This window comes from Leptosomus discolor, chromosome 8, assembly GCF_034619465.1.
Source record: "Leptosomus discolor isolate bLepDis1 chromosome 8, bLepDis1.hap2, whole genome shotgun sequence".
Taxonomy (NCBI): domain Eukaryota; kingdom Metazoa; phylum Chordata; class Aves; order Leptosomiformes; family Leptosomidae; genus Leptosomus; species Leptosomus discolor.
The window spans coordinates 9,779,854-9,800,334 of NC_141398.1; the positions used below are offsets into that span (position 1 = coordinate 9,779,854).

At 36.7% G+C, this 20,481-nt stretch overlaps 1 protein-coding gene across 4 annotated transcripts in view; it reads left to right on the forward strand.

Moving 5' to 3' along the window:
- Positions 1-20,159, forward strand: part of PTPN3 (protein tyrosine phosphatase non-receptor type 3) — a 155,700-nt gene extending 135,541 nt beyond the window's left edge. For 3 of the 4 annotated variants that reach the window (XM_086468937.1, XM_009957600.2, XM_009957601.2), the window contains 8 exons: positions 419-585; positions 3,377-3,467; positions 3,733-3,794; positions 4,629-4,775; positions 8,909-9,037; positions 15,171-15,316; positions 15,997-16,132; positions 20,082-20,159. In XM_086468937.1, coding sequence (XP_086325063.1) covers positions 419-585; positions 3,377-3,467; positions 3,733-3,794; positions 4,629-4,775; positions 8,909-9,037; positions 15,171-15,316; positions 15,997-16,132; positions 20,082-20,159 — 956 coding nt within the window. The remainder of the gene's footprint in view (positions 1-418; positions 586-3,376; positions 3,468-3,732; positions 3,795-4,628; positions 4,776-8,908; positions 9,038-15,170; positions 15,317-15,996; positions 16,133-20,081) is intronic. The other variant, XM_086468938.1, reaches the window with a different exon arrangement.
- The last annotated feature ends 322 nt before the right edge of the window (positions 20,160-20,481 follow it).

Genomic DNA, 20,481 nt, shown 5'->3' on the forward strand with positions numbered 1-20,481 from the left:
CAAACTTACATGAACTTCTTACAGAGATATGCCATTAATCATGCTCTAAACTTTCTTAGGCAAAACTAATTTGTTTTTACCATGGTGGATGTTGTGGTTCATTAGCCTATTCAGCAGTTCATTCTGTAAGACCAGTTTGCAGCAAAAAAACTCTTCGTGCTTGGAAGTCAAGTTCTTTTGCCTTCATATATAGGCACCTTGAGGGGTTTCATTTTCTGAAAGGTCATAAGGACATTTTACTTTTAGTAGTTTCTACAGTAATATGGTACATAAAGAAATGCAGTTAAATGCGGTTTGGTTTTGCTTTCTTGAGGCCTTGTCTTTGCAAACTCTGTTGTTCTTGCAAGCTGGTAAATCGTATGTTGCAAACACGTTAATGCTGTATGTAACAGATTTTAAATTTCAATACATCTTTCAGTAGTTAAACAGTTTGTGGACCCTAAATCAGAAGACGAAGCTGATTCCCACAATCTTCCAGAATCTCTTCTTCCCATCTGTTCTGAATATGGTGGTGATACACTGGAGGAGTCTATGGAGCAGCTAAGGAGAGGGCTGGAAAGTGGGACTGTCCTTATTCAGTTTGAGGTAGGTAATACTTAGCTCTCAGATGCCATTAATATAGACCAATAGCTGTGACCAGCAAGTAATGTCAGGGCTTAATTAATTGGAAATGTCATTGCTCCCATTCAGTCTTATCTCAGGAGAGCAAGAATGTGACTTGCCCGTCAGTTTCACCCTTCACTGCTTAGGACAGGGAACAGTGAGTTACCAGTCTTGCATAAAAAATAATCTGCTGAGAAAAATGTGGATTAGTTAATGCGTTAGCTCAAGTACCCAAACATCGCTAAATTAATTTTTTTTTTTCTTAATTATTTCATTGAGTAGAATATTGCAGTTTTGACATAGGTCAGTCTTGTATTTGTTTCTTTTTTCCATGCCACTCAGTGACTTTTCTAAAACAGCTTTATACCATGAGTTAGGGTTTCTGGTTCTCATGTGATGCCTTCTTTCATGGAACAACAGGAGAAACCTGACCATTCCTCATCGCCATCTTTTAGAGGTTGATACGAAGTGTTGGAATGTTAATTTCCATTTGCAGGACATTTGTAACGTCCAGTTCTGTAGTGTTTCCCCTTGGCAATCTAAAACACTGATGTTTACTTCTTGGGCAGAGTATTTCATAGATGAGATTCCACTGTATATAGGATGAGACTTTGAAGAACTGCTGTATAGATTAATGAATTGTTTGTCATGTTCTTCAACGTGTTAGCAAGGAATGTCATAGAAAACTGACTGATAAAAAGGTTTTATGGTTTATTAAACTAGTTCCTTCAGGGTTAGCGTAAGAAATTCCAAAAGATAATTTAGCTGCTCCTCTAATGGTAAGAGAGTGCAGTGTATGTATGATTGGCCTTGTTTTGCTCTTGTGGATGCAAACTTTATAGTAATCTGGTTGTTATGATTTATAAATTCCACATTGTTGAGTTCTGGAGTAACCATTTCTGATGCTGAGAACTTGTAGAACTGCAATACAATTTTTCCCAATTTTGGTATTTTTCCTTCACTGTTTTTTCAAATGCTGTAAGATGTAATGGTGGTGGCTGAAGAGTTGTGGTATTCCTTATTGCATAACCCCTCTTTTAATGAGGTTTATTTTGTTTCCAAGATTTCTGAGAGTTAAGATTGCCCCCTGCCCCCACCCCCCCCTTTTTTTTAAGGAGTTGTAGACTATGGTTCACAGCTGCTTTCTAAACCCACAGCACTAGTTGCAATGCAGCAATAGCAATGAGTCTGTCTATTGAAACAGTAACTCAAAAGATAGGAACTAGCCTCTCAATGCTTTCCTAATTGTCAAAGTTGTTGACTAAATTTCTGCACAAAGTTCCTGTAATAGTATTCATAGGATTTTTGATCTTTTATGATGTTTTTTTGTGACAGTGTTTATAAAAGGATATTACTGATGCTACAAAAAAAGCACAAAACCTTTCTGAAATCTAATAAACTAGGGGACGGCTTAGTGCCCTTCTTTCTTTGAGTTCATTGTTTAGTGATCTTCAGAAGCAGACACAATTGCAGCATCACCTCGTCACTTTTGGTGACTCTCAAATTCTCCATTCATATTAGCAAAATAGTAAATAATTAGCCAGTAAACTATGAATAATTAAGTTCTTCCAGAATATCTTCCTCCGCTTAAGCAGAATTTAAGTAGTCTGTCAATGGCAAATGACTTTTTGCCAAGCAACAATAATGAAACTCCAGATTTGTTACTTAACGTTATTCTTCCCAATAAAAGTCTCCTAAAAAAAGCTGAAATTGCAACTTGGCTGTGGTAAAATGGAATTTGAGTTATAACTGATAGAAGCTGTTTAGTTACATATATTATCAAGTTCTCTTCTCACATGGCTTGTTTATGCTATTCAAGTTGAAAAACGTGATGAGCTGTGATACAAAGTGTTGGGATTCAGTAAATCTCACATTAGAATAAACTTTTTGTGTGTTGTTCCTTTTCTCTCAACTGAAGTAGGAGATTTTAGTCTCCTACTTGTTTCATTCCATTTTATGTATGGAACCATATTCTGAATCTTCATTAAACATGTAAGATATAATGAGCTCTTTGCTAAGTGTTCAGTGAAGTATATAAAACTCTGGCACAGCCAGGATAACTCAGTTGTGAGCTGCTGTTATATATATTTAATACAGAAAAACTGTAGTTGTATAATTACGTTTCTTGATTGTTGTTGTTAGGCTTTTTCCCTCCTCTGCACTTTTGTCTTGTACAATGCACTTAATGCATTTTGGCCTTAAAGTTTTGGTTCAACACTTGTATGCCTACATTTACTCCAGATAAAGTTTGCCCAAAAGAAAGGGAATCACATGTTAAGACATTGTGATGCATTGAAGTTTTGGTTTTTTCACGTACTTGCAGAGTTGAGTGTGGTGGTTTTAGTCCAGAGGATGAAAGTTTGTCTGATTTTTTTTTTTTGTTGTTGTTGTTGTATTACACTTGATCCAGAAAATACCAGTCTCTACCTATTTTTTTTTTCTTCTGATGTCTTTTATTGCTCACTTCTTCCACACTTAAGGCAACCTTGCAGGCAAATGGTTTATATCAATGACTTTCACACTTCCTTTCTCAACACACCCCCCCCCCCCCCCCCCGCTAGAAATTCTTCTAGAGATGATGGTGGGCTAGCAATAAAAAAAATTCTTGTCATATTAAATACCAAAATCTCTTGGGTGAATTTTGCAGATGACTGGGAAAAAGATTAAAGAAAATAACTTATGGTTTTTTTTTCAGTCTGTGTATTTTCAGGTGAATATATTTGGTGTGTGTCACATCCCTCAAAATCCTACCATTTTTCATTCTGTTTTTCAGCAACTTTATAGAAAGAAACCAGGCCTGGCTGTTACATGTGCAAAGGTACCTCAGAATATGGACAAGAATAGATACAAAGATGTTCTACCTTGTGAGTATTAAGTACAGTTTCTGCCTATTTTGCTTTATCCTCTAAATGATAGCTTATAAAACTTGTATTGAACTTCTTGATTAAAGGTTTCATTATATAATCGGAGTTGTATAATTGTTCATTTTATTTTCTAAAAGGTAATCTGTTCTGGTTTGTATTCTGCTGTTCATGCGTCTGTTGTTCCTCAGGTGCTTTTTGACTTAATAGAAGGGAAACATGCCCCTTAATTGCTCATTTTATTCCCTTTTTGTGTGTGTGTGCGCAGATGATGCCACAAGGATAATATTGCAAGGAGATGAAGATTACATTAATGCGAATTACGTGAATGTAAGTCATAGAGACCTGCATTTGCTTATTTTCTATATTACAAGAGTAGACTAAATTTAGCCTTTTTAAGGAATAAGGGGTTTTCATTTTATATTTTGAGGGTTGTAAATGTTAAAGATGTTAAAGATTCATAATGTAAAAGTTGAAGTGTCTCCTGTGAAACAAATGGGCATCCCAATACACAGCAGGTGCAAGCATTGTGATATGTGCAGAGTCTTTAACCAGTAAAAATTATGTTACCTTTCCCTATACCGCAGGTGCTGAGGTTGTCTCCTATAGCTTAAAACTAAGCCTTTTTCCCACTAGAACCACTTATGGCTTACCAACAATGCTATAAATGGTCCAGAAGATAAACCAGAGCCCTAATTGCCCTAATCATGTGTGCAGGCTGGGAGGCAGGAAGAAGAGGGGGAAAATATGTGTATATTTGCGTCAGATACTGAAGTTAAACACCTAAATGACAGAATCAACTATTAACTTACTGTGTCTACTATCAGGCAATAAACAGCTTTTGCTAGTGTACCTTTGGTATGCCTTGCCATTACTGAAGAAAATTTGGAAAGCAATGCAGGTTCAAGTTTTCAAATACACTTTCACCTTTAATCATCTCTTCCTAGGTCAGCATGAGGGCTACAGAATCTATAGTATACGTCTTCTTTAAATTAGCTATTTAAAGATCTTTCACATAACAAGTTGCGATCTTGATTGTCTTACTGCTCAGCTTGCTGTCTTAACCTTTCCTCAAAACTTCCTGTTTGAATGAAATGCTGAATTAAAATAGTACTTGAGTAGTGCCAGCAAACTTTACATAGGATATTTTCTTTCTCTTTATAGATGGAAATTCCTTCTGTGGGCATTGTGAACAGGTACATTGCTACTCAGGGGCCTCTTCCACACACATGTGCACACTTCTGGCAAGTAGTCTGGGATCACAAATTGTCACTGATCATCATGTTAACAACTCTCACTGAACGAGGACGGGTAAGCGTTCAGGTTCTTTGTATGCTGAAGAAATGCACTGTACCTTTAAACTTTTTTCCCATTGTTATGATTAAATAACCCTAAAATGGGCCAGCTTGTTCTGTTGAATCATTTCTCTGAAGGCCAGGCTTTCTGAATTACTTGCAGATATTCTGCAACTTTCTTTTTGTTTTGCTTTGAAAACAAACCAGCTGTCTGACAGACAGAAATCACTGCGTTGACTCCATTTTGCCGATCAGCCAGGTACGATGTGCTGTCATTTTTGCCCCCTGAGAACTTGGCTCTATGTGGCAATTGCTTTCTTAATGTCTGGAAGTATTGAGCAGGTTGAGCAAAACTTGCAGTCTGGCTTCAAACAAGAGTCTACCATTACTGTACTCACTAGTTTTAGCATGGTGGTGGTCAGAATTTAACCTGATTACTTTTAATTATGTTGCAGGTTCTTTCCTAGAATTGGTCTGATAATTCTTTTAATTCTGTTTAAATAAATTCTAGCACTCCATTAATTTCAGAATAATACAGTAAAAATTGAAGCAATATCTGGTGTATTCTGGGGTACTTTGATTTAATATATCATTTGTAGTTTTAAACATGAAGTTTTTACGTTATTAATGTACATAAAGGGATTGGTTTTGAAGTTTTATAAGCTGAAAACTGAACAGTTCTTTTTTTAAGAGGTGGAGAAGTTGATGACTCTTGCAAGCCTTCACTGTAGCCTTTATCTTTTTCCTATGTGATCTATCCTACACTATCACATTTGTCTGGTATTCCAGTCAAAAAACAATGTTTCTGGAAAGTGACAGAGTGAGTATTCGAGGTCCTAAACAGCATAATGAGACGTAAGTAAGGACAGTTAAGCAATGATGTAATTCCTCATTGAAATGTATGGAAGGAGAGTGAAAGCTGAAAAGCAACAGATTTTAACCATGGTCAGGTTACGTAGCTGTTCATGGAGACAGCCATTATTGAACATCATCTGGCAGAAAAATGCTAGCTTCATCTTTCAAGCGTATTGCATTTAAAATAGCTTCCTGCTTGCTTTTTCTGGTAGTGAGGAGAAACACAGGTTAGTACTAGTCTGTGCTTTGCCCAGTGAATTGGAACCTTCAAAACAATTTGTTGCTGACTTCTAACCATCCTGCTGGTACCTTTATACACCAGGCACTTTTTCTGAGTTCTGTTTACTTTCAGAGATGATTTACATCTGCCCAGTTTGTGGGTAAATTTTCAGGGTTTGAAAAAGATGTATGTTCTTGCCAGAGTATCCCCATTGCCAAATGCCAGACTTTTTCCCAAACCCTGGAGGTTTTACATTCTAGAATATCTCTTTTCAATGATGTTAGGATTTGTATTATAAGATTAAAAAAAAACTTTTTTTTTTTTTCCCCCCGGTAACGTTTATTTTTTAGAAATGGATGTATTATTTTTGCTTAAATTTAGAGGGGAAAGTATCTCAGATAAACTAATACAGTAGAAGTTTCAGGCATAAAGGTTAAAATTTGGATTTCAAGCCATTGAAAAGTCAGCCTTGAGAAAGGTAGAATTAAGAAATTTTAATATTTCAAAATTTCCAGCTCTTGCCACTCTGTATTAGTTCAAAAAGACGTTATAGACAAAAAAAATGTAGATGGCACAGGCAATGTTGATAAGTTGATAAGAGAATCCAAATTAACTAAAGCTGAAATGTAAACCAGTTGGGAATATAAATTTATTAGGTTTCTTTTGGAGCTAGTAACAGTTATTATTAAAATGTATAGGCAGCGAAGAGGACAATTATAGCTCAGCTGGTTTGGTCACACACAATTAAATAAAGTTTTCAGTACAGTGTCTGGAGTGTTGTGTCAAGATAGTTTTTTAATGAATCCCTTGGATTTTTTTTCATAGCTCAGCTGGTCTTTTTCTCTAGTATACCTTTCTCATAAGTCCAGTGGATTCATACTTGGAAACTACTTGGTTTGTATTTGTTACATGATGGCAATTATTTGCAAGACTAGAGTTGCAGAAGTGGAAGATGAGAATACTTAATTACTGGGATGAAATATTGAAACTTTTATGTTGATGGGTAAACTTGAGCTGTCTTCAGTGGACAAAGATTTCACTGAACTAGTATCTCACTGGAATACTTTTTTCAAGTTCAGACTATTTGGCATTTCAGACTTTGACTAGATGGGACATGAGGTGGCAAACTTTCTGTCATCAGCGCTGCTCTAAGCTTATCATTTAAAATGAGGAATAGATATTGGCATTAGGATTGTTTCTATGAAAGTTAAATGTACACTGAGTAAATGTGCCTGTCTTACCTGCCTTTAGAAGGTGAACCAGAAAAAGGAAGACTTTATAATATCAGCAGGAGAGTGGTAGGATCTGAGGATCAGCCTCTTACTATCAGCAGCAGAAGACAGGAGAGAAAATGGTTCCTTATGGTTGTACGTGGAATTGATCAATCTGTTTTCTTTTAGAAAAGATACGGTATTTCAGGGGTGTAATTCTAATACTGAGTTCCACTTCAGCTCTCACTTGTGTATGCAGTATGAGGTACACCAAAATACAGTACATCAGGTGCATCACGTGCACACATGACTTTGCTTGTCACACATTGACAGGCTTGAAGGCTAAGCCATTATGGTCTTGCATGTTTCCTGTCTGAGGCAAATGGCAAGTTACGCTTTCTTGTATCGATAGGTATGTTTCTGGGCTTTTGTTTATAACTTTAGCATTTAGATACAATTACTCATTTAACAGAAGATCTCTGTCTTCAGTCTTGCATCTGACACAGAAAAGAAATACACATCTCTGATAAATGACACACGCATGAACTAAAGTTGTTCATCAGTTAGTTATTCCAGCTTCAGAGCTCAATTTTCCCTAGAAAGTGTGAAGGGCAACTTTCAGTATATGACCAAGTTATAGAATTATTATGCCTGCAATAATTTTCTATATAGTATTCTTGCTGCTAAAGTTCATAAGCATTATACTGTGTTTTAAAAATAAGTTTCCTTAAAACACAAGATACAATTGAATGGGAAAATGAAGACTTTTTTCCTATTCAGTGAATTCCTGTCAAAAACTGAAGTAACACATAGCTGTTAGTGACCTGGAAACTAACACCCAAGTTAGGGAAGTGATCTTTAGAAGATTGCTAGGGTGAATTTATTACCTTCACCACTTGCTTTCAGGGAGAGGAGAAGGGAAACCATTCTTTTGGAAGCAGCCAGACAAGTACCAGGCATATTGAACTTCTGGAGGGTGCACATTAAGGAGTGACTGTGCTGCTGGATATTCCTTTTCCTGCTCCCCTTCTCTGTGCAGAATGTGTTATCTCTCAGAGCCTCCAGAAATGGAGCCTGCTTTGCTCTTTCCCTCAGCCACGAGACTGCAGTGTCGGAACAGGGGGGCACGGACTGGATCACACTACCTTTTGCATACCAGCATGATCTGGCATCACAGTCTAAGAATAATTCAGGGTTGAAGGGACCTGTGGAAATATCTGGTCCACTCGTCTGTGCTCAAAGCAGGAGCACCTTTGAACTTCATGCAAGTTGCACAGTGTCATGTCTCTTAAGTTTTGATGATTTCTGTGGATGGAGATTCCACAGACTCATAGGGCATCTTGTTTCTGTGCTTGACCATCCTCACGGAAATTTTTTGCCAACATGTAATCAGAATTTCCCTTTTTGCATCTTTTTTTTTTTTTCAGTCATCTCTTATCCTTTCATTGTTCACTTTCAAGAGATGTGTGGCTCTGTCTTTACTATAGCATGCTATTGGGTGGCTGAAGATAGCTATAAATTTGCCCCCTACACATTTCTTCTTAAGATGGAATAAATCCATCTGTTTCTCCTACTACATTATGCCTTCAGAAGTCATTTTAGCAATTGCAGATAAGTACCAGACAGAAAGCATCTTGCATCCAATTTACCTGAATTTTCATTATAAATTACTAAAACAGAAGTTTATACAGAATTTAGCCTGTTTTGTCACATTATATTCCAATTTGGATCTAAGCACCTCACTGACAAACCAGAATAGGTTTTGTACTGCTCCTTAAGTTCCCTGAACCGTAGCATAGGAGGGGAGGCTGGAAATGGAAGTGCTTGTATACAGTCTTGATGTGTGCTTAATTTTCTTTACAGACCAAATGTCATCAGTATTGGCCTGATCCACCAGATGTAATGGAATATGGCAGCTTTCGTGTCAGGTGCCACTCTGAAGATTGTACGATTGCTTATGTTGTTAGAGAAATGGTGATTACACATGTTGAGGTAAATGCCCGTTATCTTTAATTGCCCCCAAGCAAGCTGAATGAATACATGTATAAGTAGGTACAGACTCTGTGTCTGAGCATGTACATCTCTGTGTGTGCATATACACGTGTGTGTATGTGTATACATAGACACATTATGAAAAGATTATGTATTTATTACATGAATCAACATAGTATGATTATTTCTTTAGAGCTTCTTCAAAAACATACTTTTTGAAGTTCTCCAATACATTAATACATTATGCTGTACAGGTACTGAAATAAGCTTTATAAGTTTAGTGCTTTTCTGTAAACAGTTTCATGGTCACTGACTCTTCACAAGTATTTCGGTTTTTCAATGAGTTTTTTTCTAAACTGTGCTCCTTCAAGGATGAGATATAGGTCACCTGGTTAATGGCACATGCAGCTAGAATAGCTAACAAAGAAGTGAAGCATAATGATGTTGATTTGAGAGAAAATGCAGTGCCTCACCATTTCTTTTTCATTGTCTTCAGTCAGACTTGAAAAAAGAAAAGAAATCCTTGTGTATCTGAATTGAAATGTGCTCAATTTATATTAGGTACTTATATTTTCTAGCTGTTAATACCTTATACTAATGGAAGGGTTATAAAGCAAAGAGAAAGTTAAATACATGGAATACTTCTTGCATATCAGCTTGTGTTGTAAAATTATGTTCAGATCGCATCTAGACTTCCCATAACCTGAATATAGGGGATGAAGTTTGGCTTTGGTTTCTAAGCTGTCCTACATTTCTTACACATTTCCCTTGTCTTCTCTTTTTCCAAAATTCTGTTGTCACAAGTGTCTCCTAAAAAGATGAAGGGATTGTGTTATCGTAAGATACGTGTGTAAGAAATCACTGTATAATGCCCGAATGCTAATTTACAGTTCCAATACTAGTCAATCTTTTAAACTTCCATATAACTAAGTAGGTTTTACTGTTACTAGAATTGCTAGTAGTAAGAAAAAGGAAATAACTGGTTTAAAATGTAACGTTTAATTGATGTTCTTACAGCAAGATGACCGATCCTTTAGTCTCAATAATTTGTAACTGAGTATATCACTTGACAGGGCATCCAAATTTGTTTTAACATGATTAAGATTTCCTTTGTAGTCATAAATATGTGAGATGCAGTACTTAAAGGTCTTTCAGTTAAGTTCAGTTTCTAGCTATGAGAAACCGTCCAATTAGGGAGCAGCATGATTTTTGGTTCTGTTTTCAGCCGGTTAATCTGTAAGTGATAAACTTGGATGTCAGCGCAGAAGAAATTCATCTCGTTAAAGCAGCATCGCAGAGCATATGTAGACAAACTTTTAGTCCCTGTCACTCAAATTAGTTGATTGCCATTTAACTTTGGTTCGCTAATGCTTCATGTAAATAGTTTACTCTTTTCAAATACTTGTTCTTTTTCTTGGTTGTCAAACTGGTATGTAATTTTGAGTAAACTCCCTAGTGACTCTATTCAGGATGTGTTTGCACTTCAGGTGTCTATTTGCTAGCGTGTGATAAGTCAAAATCCTCATGAGAATGGGGCAGCCAATTTTTATTTTTTAATACAAGTTAATTCTTTTTGAGATAAAGGTTGTGTGAGAATATAGTGTGCCTTTGTAGATGTGTTAACAGATGTGAAAGTTACAGGGATCTTCAGCTGTGTAAATTGTCTCATGGTGGCTCTCAGCTGAGAACATGGTTTCTAACGCAAAGGTGTGCGTATGCTTGTAACAGAGATTTCATCTCGGTTAGACAGCAGCATGCTAAAGCTAGTCCTAGGTGGATGTGTGTGTGTTGTGGTAAGGGAACTGCAATTGGAGGGAGTCTTACTTTGTTTGTATTTCGTGGTGGTGGAGTGTTTTTTTTCGCTAAAGTAGCTACACTCAAAGAATACTCAACATTGAGCTGTCCATACGGTAAAAACATGACCTTAATGATTGATAGCTCTATAGGCATTTGATGTTGCAGATGGAAATAAAAACCTTTGTAGCTTGTTAAAACGTAGTGAAAGAACTCTGTGAAAGACTAAAGTATCTCCTAGTTTTACACGTCATTTGAGCCACTTTCTTAAAGCTGACCAAATGTATTCTTCTGGAGGCATCTTGTGTTTCAGTAGACTTTGCAAAGCTTTACATGTACTACCTCTCACAGATATTGTTGTTGTATTCTTTGAAGAAAACGTAAGTCATCTGAATTCAAACCACGGTTATTTTGTTCCCTGAACTAACGTGAGCACCATTGGACTGGTCTTTTTGAAGACAAGCAGCTTTTAATAGTAAGATGGATAAAGCTTCCGAACTCTCAAGAGACCTGATTTCTGTTGGAAAGGCGTATTTGTGAAAGTTTCCTGTGAATTAAGTTGCACAGATTTTAAATCTGCCTTTAGGGGAAAATAGCTCAAAAGAGAAGTTTATAAAATGATACCCTTGGCCTTTTGTTCATATATGTTCAGAAGACTTGAGGAACAAGAAACTTTTTAGGATTTTTCTGATGCAGTTTAACTGAGCGCTTCTTACCTGTAACTGAAGATCAGCAAATGTCTGCAAATGTGTGAAACATTTGTAACGATTCTAAGCCTCATGAAATGAAATAAGGATTAATTTCCTGCCTTTTCTTTTCAAAAAGAGGTATTTCTTTTCTTTCCTTTAAGATAATTGCCTTGCAACATATCATTGCTCGTTAAATCTCACCAATTTCATCCCATTATGTTTTGAAAAAAATTTTTTGCTGCTTTCACTTGTTTAAACAATCGTTTTTCTTGAGTTCAGTTAAGTGTGACTAGAACCCAGCCACAGAGTTTAGCAAGACTGTGGAGATTATGCTTGCTGAAGCATATTACTTATATAACTTTGAAGAACTGCAATTTTGCAAGTTTTCTTTTTATTCTGTTACATCTTATGTTAGTAATTGCCACACCTTGTTAGTTGTTTTCAAAGTACCCCTATCTGATTATTTCATTAACTAAACGAAATCATTCAAACAAAAATCAAGGTGTTTAAAAACTGATTGAATTTCATCCTTTAAAGACAAGTTATACCATTGTTATCAGGAATGAGGAGTGAGTACCACGAGAGCACTTACACCTTATAAACAAACCAGTTCAAGGTAATTAAGACAATACCTTTTGTCATCATGTGGACTGTTAATTGTGCAGACACAATGACAATGCAAATAGAGGAATTTGGGGAGATAAACTCCTTTTGAGTTTAAAAGCTGTCACTTTCCATGGACCTCACAATGATGGAGGGGATGGTTTGAACAAAAAGAAAAATGGATGCAGCAATTTTAACAAGTTGAAGATTAAGCATAAATTCATTTTGCTGAGGAAGTTTGAAGGGAGGAGGTAAAATTGCAAGAGGAAGAATGACTAGTATCTTTCTGGTTATGAGTGACCAACATGTAGGCCTTCTAGTGACTGTGTTAAACTGATATTAGATGAAACAAAGGCAGCAATGTAAATGAGTATATTGCCAGCACTTTCTGCTATAAACAGCTGAAAATAAAATCTCTGCAATTTTTACACATCTGAACTGTTTGGCCTGAGGCTTTCCATGCCATTTGTCTTTCATGTCAGATGTATGTCATACAACAGTTTGTGGGGGGAAATGTTGAGTTTGCTCATGTTAAAGATTCTTAGATTGATTCACTGAAACTTTTGCCTCTGCACATTAAACAAGACAGTGTATTTTCTCTTTCCAAAGAAACCTATATAAATTTGACCATGTCTTGGACAGGACAAACCTGTCGCACTGCAGAGGTATTTTAAGGCTTCTCTGGAAAGTGTCTGCACTGAACATGTTCTGTCAAATACTTATGGTAGAAGAAAATGAGTTGATTTTGAATAGTAAAGAGCTGAAGAAGAAAAGTAGTTTAAAAGTGTTATGGCAAGGGTGTACAGAAGAGTAATGTGATGGGAAGTGTGGTCCAAAGAAATGCCAAATGTCACTGCGAAAGTATCTACTCTTCAGAAACTAGGCTTTAACTCTGATCACTGAGTCTCTGCTTTGAAGGTGCTTTGTGAAGCTCACTAGCAAAAAGCATACCTTTTCCTGCTTAGAACAATTTCAAGGTTAATGAAGTTCTACATGGTGAAATTTCTTTTCATTTTCTTGTTGAAGATTATATTATAACCTAGACAAAAAAAGGACATTAAATGAAAAGGTGAAAAGCAAAATCAATTGCTTGGATTTTAAGGAAAGTCAAAATTCAGGTTGACCTTTCAAGCCCAAATTTTCTTCTTCCTGTAAGTATTAGCATTCTAAGCTCTGTGTGTTGTTTTTCTGAAGAACACCCAATTCTTTTATATTCTCCGCTATTTTAGGAGAATGAAATGAGGAAGCCTGCCTTTTCATGCAATTATAATAAGGAAGATTGCAAACTGCAGAAAGATGAAGAGTGGATATTTTTCGCAGCCGAAGGTCTTGACAATGAGATTGTTTTGCAAGCGTTACGGCAGCACCCGTTTGAAGCATTACTTCTGACAGCCCTATGCTTTGTCAGGAGTTGCAGTCCCAGTGGCAGATTCATGAGAAAAGATCACGTGTCTTTACACTGTGTTTTTGAGCAAAACCTAGGATGTTAGCTTAACCACAGTGAAGTTGGTTTTGCAATAAGATGTCTTGAATTTTTACAGGAGGGGTAGGTACAAATGCATCTTTTTTTTGGCTGACACCTTTGCTGCAGCAACAATAACCATTATCAGAAGGACAGTAGCAACTACCTTGGGACAGATATGATGTCTTAGACCTCTGTAACTGCTTGCCAAGTAAATGTGGGTCAACAATGTGAAGCAGCTAAATGGTGGCCAAATGTCTGATGATAAACTGCATAAATTACTTAATCCGGAAGTGTCACTGGAGCCTGTAAGTTTTTTTGGACTAATTTTTCGAATCCATCATTTTCAAACTGATTTGTGGAAATACCAAGTACATAAATTCAGTTGAAATCATTCCACGAGTGCCAAAAACATTCAATATTTTTGGAACAGCAAAGTTTATAATGTCAAGTTAGTCCACTTAAGAGAATGGGGAAAAAAACCTCTTGAAGTCACTAGCATCATGAAAACATTCTTGTGTGAACCTCTAGGGAGAAGCCAGCTTTTATAGACTAATACAGTGATAAAGGAGAGTTTTATTTCAGTAGGTTGTCAAATGTTAAGTCCAGTAGTGGACATTGATAAAATGCAACTAACAGTTTAACTGTTGCTAAATGGGTGGAAGAAGTAAAGGAACGTGAAGACTTGTCTCAGTTTGTAGAGGGTGAGATCCTCATTGCATGATGCAGCGAAGCTTTGGAGTGTCTTCAGTTTTTTCCTTCCCACCCTAATCACTGGTTACGTCTGTAACATAGCAGCTGAGCCCAATCTGGATACAAAGATGATTGAGTGATTTCATAATCAAAGTTAACAAAAAGCTAAACTGAAAGAACTTCTGTAAAACTGCTGGGGTTTTAGATATAATTGAATGAAAAAAAAAGAGCTTTTCATACAACAGAATCTCTTAACTAATTATATTGCTTCTACATAGAAAAGTATCCTTCTGTGGGTCATACAGGAGTCATTCATATATGTACAATGAACATGTATGTATGAACAATATATATATTGTTTTCTAATGGAAACCAGATTTAGCAAATGGCAGGGAACTTTATATTATAACTGAATCTGTAAGCACACACAGACATACATATTTAGAATGTGTAGCCCCAAGACAGTGTTGCTTTGTTTTACGGTTCTCACTAGTTCTTCTGCTGTTTTCAGCTGTTTCTTCCAACCTATTCTGAACTGTTATACAGTAGTATTAAGCATAAGTCTTCTAGCATTTTACCTGAGGTGGGTCATTGATGTCAAGGTATAATAGGTCAACAGTCAATAAATTAAAAAAAAATTAAATCTATTTAGGTCACAGAAGTTGAAATTGATGCCTCATTTATTCGGAAAATGTTATGCCTTTTGAATGCTTTCTAAGAATTATGTGTTCATACTTTACTTTGAATTTTAAAATGACAAACATTTTCTACATCATACGCATCTTATAACGTCTGCAGAATATGGTTACTGTGAAAAGCGTGACTTGTACCTAAACGTCGATACAGGAGTTATAACACGGAACGCTTTTTTGAAAACCTTCCTGTGTTTTAGACAGAACAACAACACACCATCACCCATCTCCAGTACGTTGCTTGGCCTGATCATGGTGTTCCTGATGATTCCATGGACTTTTTGGAGTTTGTGACCTGTATGAGGCCAAAGAGAGTAGAGAACGAGCCGGTCCTTGTTCACTGCAGGTACTTGTGTTTTAAAATTCCTATTATAGATTCACTTCAGCCTTACAATAAGCATTTGTTTTGAAAAGTTGGGTCTGCAAGACAGGAGATTCCTTGAATTAGATGAAAATGTTCAACTGTGCAATGCCAGTGTTCACTGTTGAAGACAGAAGCACTGGTGTTTTACGTAAAGGACAAGTTTCTTTTCTCTCCCTTTCTCCTGCAACCTTTTGGTGAAATGGCGTAGTTGTGTAATTATCAGAGCTGATAATCTGCAGTGTAAGTTTTTCTCCATTTTTATCCTCTACCACTGTTGTAACCTTATTTTGAATGGTGTTGCAAAGGGTTTTTTCCTGCTGTTCAAGTGCCTCTCAAAAAGCAGTGAGGTAACTCTTATCTTTTTTTAGTCCAAATACCAAACCAGTACATTTAGATTTGTAAGCAGTTATAGTTGTTAAAAATACATTTACTTTAAGTGAGGTTTTAGTTTTATTTATATAAAAATTCTTTTCTTTTTAATAATTGGCAGGAAATATTACTGAAGTTGCTTTAAAGATGAGTTTCACACTCTGTTCTAATTTTATTACCATCTTCCCGTAATTTCTAAGGCTATTTAGCATCCTGGCATTAAGGCTGTGATATGAATCTGGTGCATTGCAAAAACCTAATTTTATAAACTATTTTTCTGTCACATTTCACAGCGCTGGAATCGGTCGCACTGGTGTATTGGTCACTATGGAAACAGCTATGTGCTTAATTGAAAGAAACCAACCTGTTTATCCGCTGGATATTGTACGAAAAATGCGAGACCAGCGAGCTATGATGGTGCAAACATCAGTAAGTGATGGAGAGGAAGCCTCATTTTCTGTATTTATACTGCACTTGTTCAGTTTTAAAACAGATCCAAATTTTTTTTTAAATGATCTAGCTGTAAGAATCTTCAGTTGCCCTTATATTTCATGCTTCCTGCGTTTAGCATAACACAGCGTGATGGCAAAGGCTGCATTGCTTGTGAGGTGTGAGTTTAACTTTTTTGTAAATATATCTTACCTTGCCATTAAAAGATAAGGGCTTTCTATACATTGCAAGTAGTTAGAATGCACAAAGTCAGACTTGCACAAACCATCTGGTCATGGTCCATTGTCTAAATTCTCTGCCAGAAGCTAAAATAATTTTTTGCTTTTCATTCTAGTATAGAGCCTTATAGGAAGCTATTAAATTCAAGGTAAATTTGAAGGTTTTGTAGTATGATTTGAAGAGAGAAAATGGCTTTTCAAGAGGCCGCTTTAGGACTAGAAATTTGATAGGAACAATATATGTATTTTTTTAAATTTGCCACTACTTCAGTTGGGAAAAACAAAGGGCACAAATGAAATTTAGGAAAAGTTGGGTAGTATCAGTAACTGAAATAGGAAAGTAGAGCATGATTTTAAGATGGAAGTGGTTCAAAGACAATTTGAGTTCATGAGGATGCTTTTGTGTCAGCTTTAGAAATGAACATGTTGATGTTAGACACCAAGGATGAAGGATGGGAGGCTGTACTTTCTTGAGTAGAGGTTGGATGACAGAATATTAAGTGTGGGTTATGTCAGAAAACTAAATGGCCTATGACAAGTGGAAGTAAAGGGGTTTAGACCAACAAAGTCAACAGTTAAATTGGCCATTTCTGTCTCTTTCAAAGAAAATGCCTTGTTTTCCATTTGGTCAAGGGAAGGAAGAAGGTAACTTGAGAAGACAAATTCTGTTCATTAAGAGGATAATGACTGCAGGAGCTGGCATCCTGATTGACTAGACGGGGGAAAAGTCTTCTGTTGTCAAAGGGTGTGAAAGTGTCAGGAGCTGTGATTGCTTGTGTAACATTAGAGTGCTCTGTGAGCAGAGATTGTTCATGCATGCTGCTGGGACTCTTGTTCATTGCAATGTGAGTGCACTCTCTGGAAGTATATCGGGACTGTATGGTTGAGGAGGGAGTTGTCTGAATAGTCCCCTGCCAGAAATGGAAGCTGAGCTTATGACAGAGGATATCATGAGATGAGAAACACTAGCCTCAAGGAGGCTGAATGTTGGTTTCTGGAGTTGTACCTGTCTACGCCCCTATGCCCTCAGGTCTAAAATTAACTGAGTGAGTTCAGGCTTAAACTTGCCAGAGGTGGTCTAGAATCAGACATGAGAACCTGAAATAATACTTCAGCTTGCCAGAAGGCTGAGTCTCTCCTGTTACAACAGAAATCAGCGAGAATTGTCCTTGCACTCTACAGTTTGATGTAACTGAAGAATATGGGGAATAGTGATAAATACGCTGACAATCAGACCCCGCGTGTGGAAGACTGAGTATCTAAAATGGCATTCTTTACCTTGCTTGCTGTGTTCCACAGTTCACTATCAGCACAATCAGGAGAGGAGTGATCTGTAGCAGCAATACTGTGAAGCTAAATTCACTTGTGACGTACGCAGATTCTGTTGGGAAAAGCCAATGAACGGAATGGGCACGCTGTGCTGTAAATGAGACACAAAAGCAAGCACTCAGCTGTGAGAAAACAGAATACCAGAGCGCTGCATGTTAACGTTTTGATCTGTCCTGGGTGCGCTATTGCATTCCTGTGCCTGCACTCCAGCAAGCCCCACTGCTGATATCTGATATTCGGCTCAGGGCTTCTGGGAGAAGCCATTAGGGATTGTTCAGTTTTAACAGAGGGATTGTTCAGTTGTAATAGCCTTGCCTGAAGCGTGTTCAGCTGCCTGGTGGGGATTGTGTGTGTGCTGCAGTTCTGAGATGTTACACATAGCCAGATGCATGTTGTGAGTTAGTATCGGACAGGGCATACTCCATAAGGAAGGATCGACTCATCAGAGCTATTAACTGGGCAGTTTAGTGTCTGCTGTTAATCATGTGAAACTTGCCGTTTCTCAAAGACCTGTAATTTGGTCATCAGGAACAGGAAAAAAAGCTTCAATCAAAATAATAATGCTACAACAAAATTTGTGTAACTCTGTGGCCTTTCGTTTGAAAAAAAAAAAAGCCAACACAACAACAACAAAAAAACCACACTAACCATTATGTTCCATTAAAGAGAAATTACAGATACTAAACAATACAGAAAGCAGTGCTTTAGGACATACATAATAGAACTAGTTATCAGCTGAGTGAGCAGTAAGAATACATGCAACAGATAAGAGCAAAGAAAACAAGTAGAGGCTGAGTCAGAGGGAGCAATGCTGAAGTGCTCATTCTTATTTGTTCAGTAACTTTGTCGCACAAGTTAACAGAAGTATTGAACAGAAAGCTAAATATCACTCTTGGGTTGTTCAAGCAGTAGAAATATGCAAATGACAGTAACAATGAAGAGAAAAGTCAAGGTAATTAAGAAATAAAGACAAAAGAACAGAGTGATACTGAATGTGGGAGTAATTGACTGAAGGGTTGAAAGAAAAGGCAGGGAAATAGGGATGCAGAAAATTAATTTCCATCCTCCAGTTTTCTTTCAGTCTTTCTGTACTTAAGAGAAAATGTATTGCAGGTTATGAACAAGAATAACGTTCCTAACTACTGGTATTTAAACCCAACTGAAGGTCCTCCACTGTCCAAGTGTTATCTTTTAGCCCTGTCCTTTGGGAGAAATTGGGGGAGTGTTTCTAGATGCTCCAGGAGAATTGATGAGAGCTGGCATACAAGGGCAGCTGGGAGAACATTTCAAAGATGTAAAAAGGGATTTAGAAGATGTGAAGCTGTGCTTCTCTGAATATATGTTATGGAACTTTGAAGAAATGTGTTCATTTTGAGGTTTTGACAATAGTGAAAATTACTTTCAGAGAAGAGGAGAGGTATACTTTGATCTTTAAGTTCTTTTAAATTCCCTTCATCTTGTGTTCTCAGGATTGTGTTAGTCTTAAAAATTTATTCAGGCTACTTGGATTCTTAGTTCTGCACTGGTCCCATTGCTATGTCTCCTTGTATCACTTTTCAGAAGGAGGCTCACAGTCTAATTACTTTTAAGAAATAGGTGCATCACAAGATCATGGAAGAAATAATCTTTGTAATAGTATAATTCAGAAAAGCAGCACTAATCTGATTTGTGAAGACTTTATAAGAACTAAATGAGCTCACTATGTTGGGTGACAGAATAATTAATGTGGCTGCTACTCTTCAAAAATGTTCATTCCAAAGGTTTTGAGCCCATTCTGTTACAAAAACAGATGTGTGGTCTGATCACAAATTGAAAATAAAGCAATTCTGTCTTCTGCAGTAGTATAGGTGGTTTAAAAAAAAAAGTAAAGTTTTTAGCAAGGCAGTTGGACCTATATATCCTATATAGTAATTTTAAATGCTGTTTTGGTCATGTAACTTAAATGTGCCCAGTAATATGTAACTGCAGGATTGGCAAGGTTAGAATACTTCTAAACTACCAAAAAAACTCAGATGAGATGTATAAAGAACATAAATAACTAGTTAAATTCAGTCAGAAGAAAAATGTAAATTTGCATAGCTTTTACAAATAAATCTTATTCCCTGAAATTTAAGCATGTGTTCTTTTAAATTTGGGACGTGTTTCCTTGGTGTGAAGTTTTTTTAATGCTTGTCATTCAAAGAAGAGTAAATGTTACCTTTGTTTACTGTGAACACAGCCAGGAGAGTTGGATTTTCTGCTTCCATCTTTGTATCTCCTTTCCTGTCCTTGTCCAGGAGAAAAGGAAGCAGTGGGGACTGTTAGTCCTATTCAATACTACTGTATTATCGGGAGTTTAACTAATCATCCATAAATGGTTTTGGTTTTTCTGTCTTACACAGAGTCAATACAAATTCGTCTGTGAAGCTATTCTTCGTGTTTACAAAGAAGGATTGGTTCGACCACTGGATTCCAGTTAGCACAACAGTGAAGGATGAATTATTTTCTTCCCTAAAAAGACTGCTCTTTAAGTAAAGCAAGGGCTTGTTTCTGAAAGCAACTAAAATGGACTAGAAGCCCGTGAAGAGACACATGAGCACATTTGAACTGTGGCACTTTAAATTTCTCAAGGAGATTGCTAAATCATGTACAGTATAACAAAGTCATGTAGATAAATATACAAGAGCAATTTTGTGTGTAATATGCTTTATTCACATAGACAACCATAAACAATCATGGAAACTTTAATACGTATCTTTTACTGCCTTAAAACACCCTTCACTTTGGAAGTTACAAAGGTAC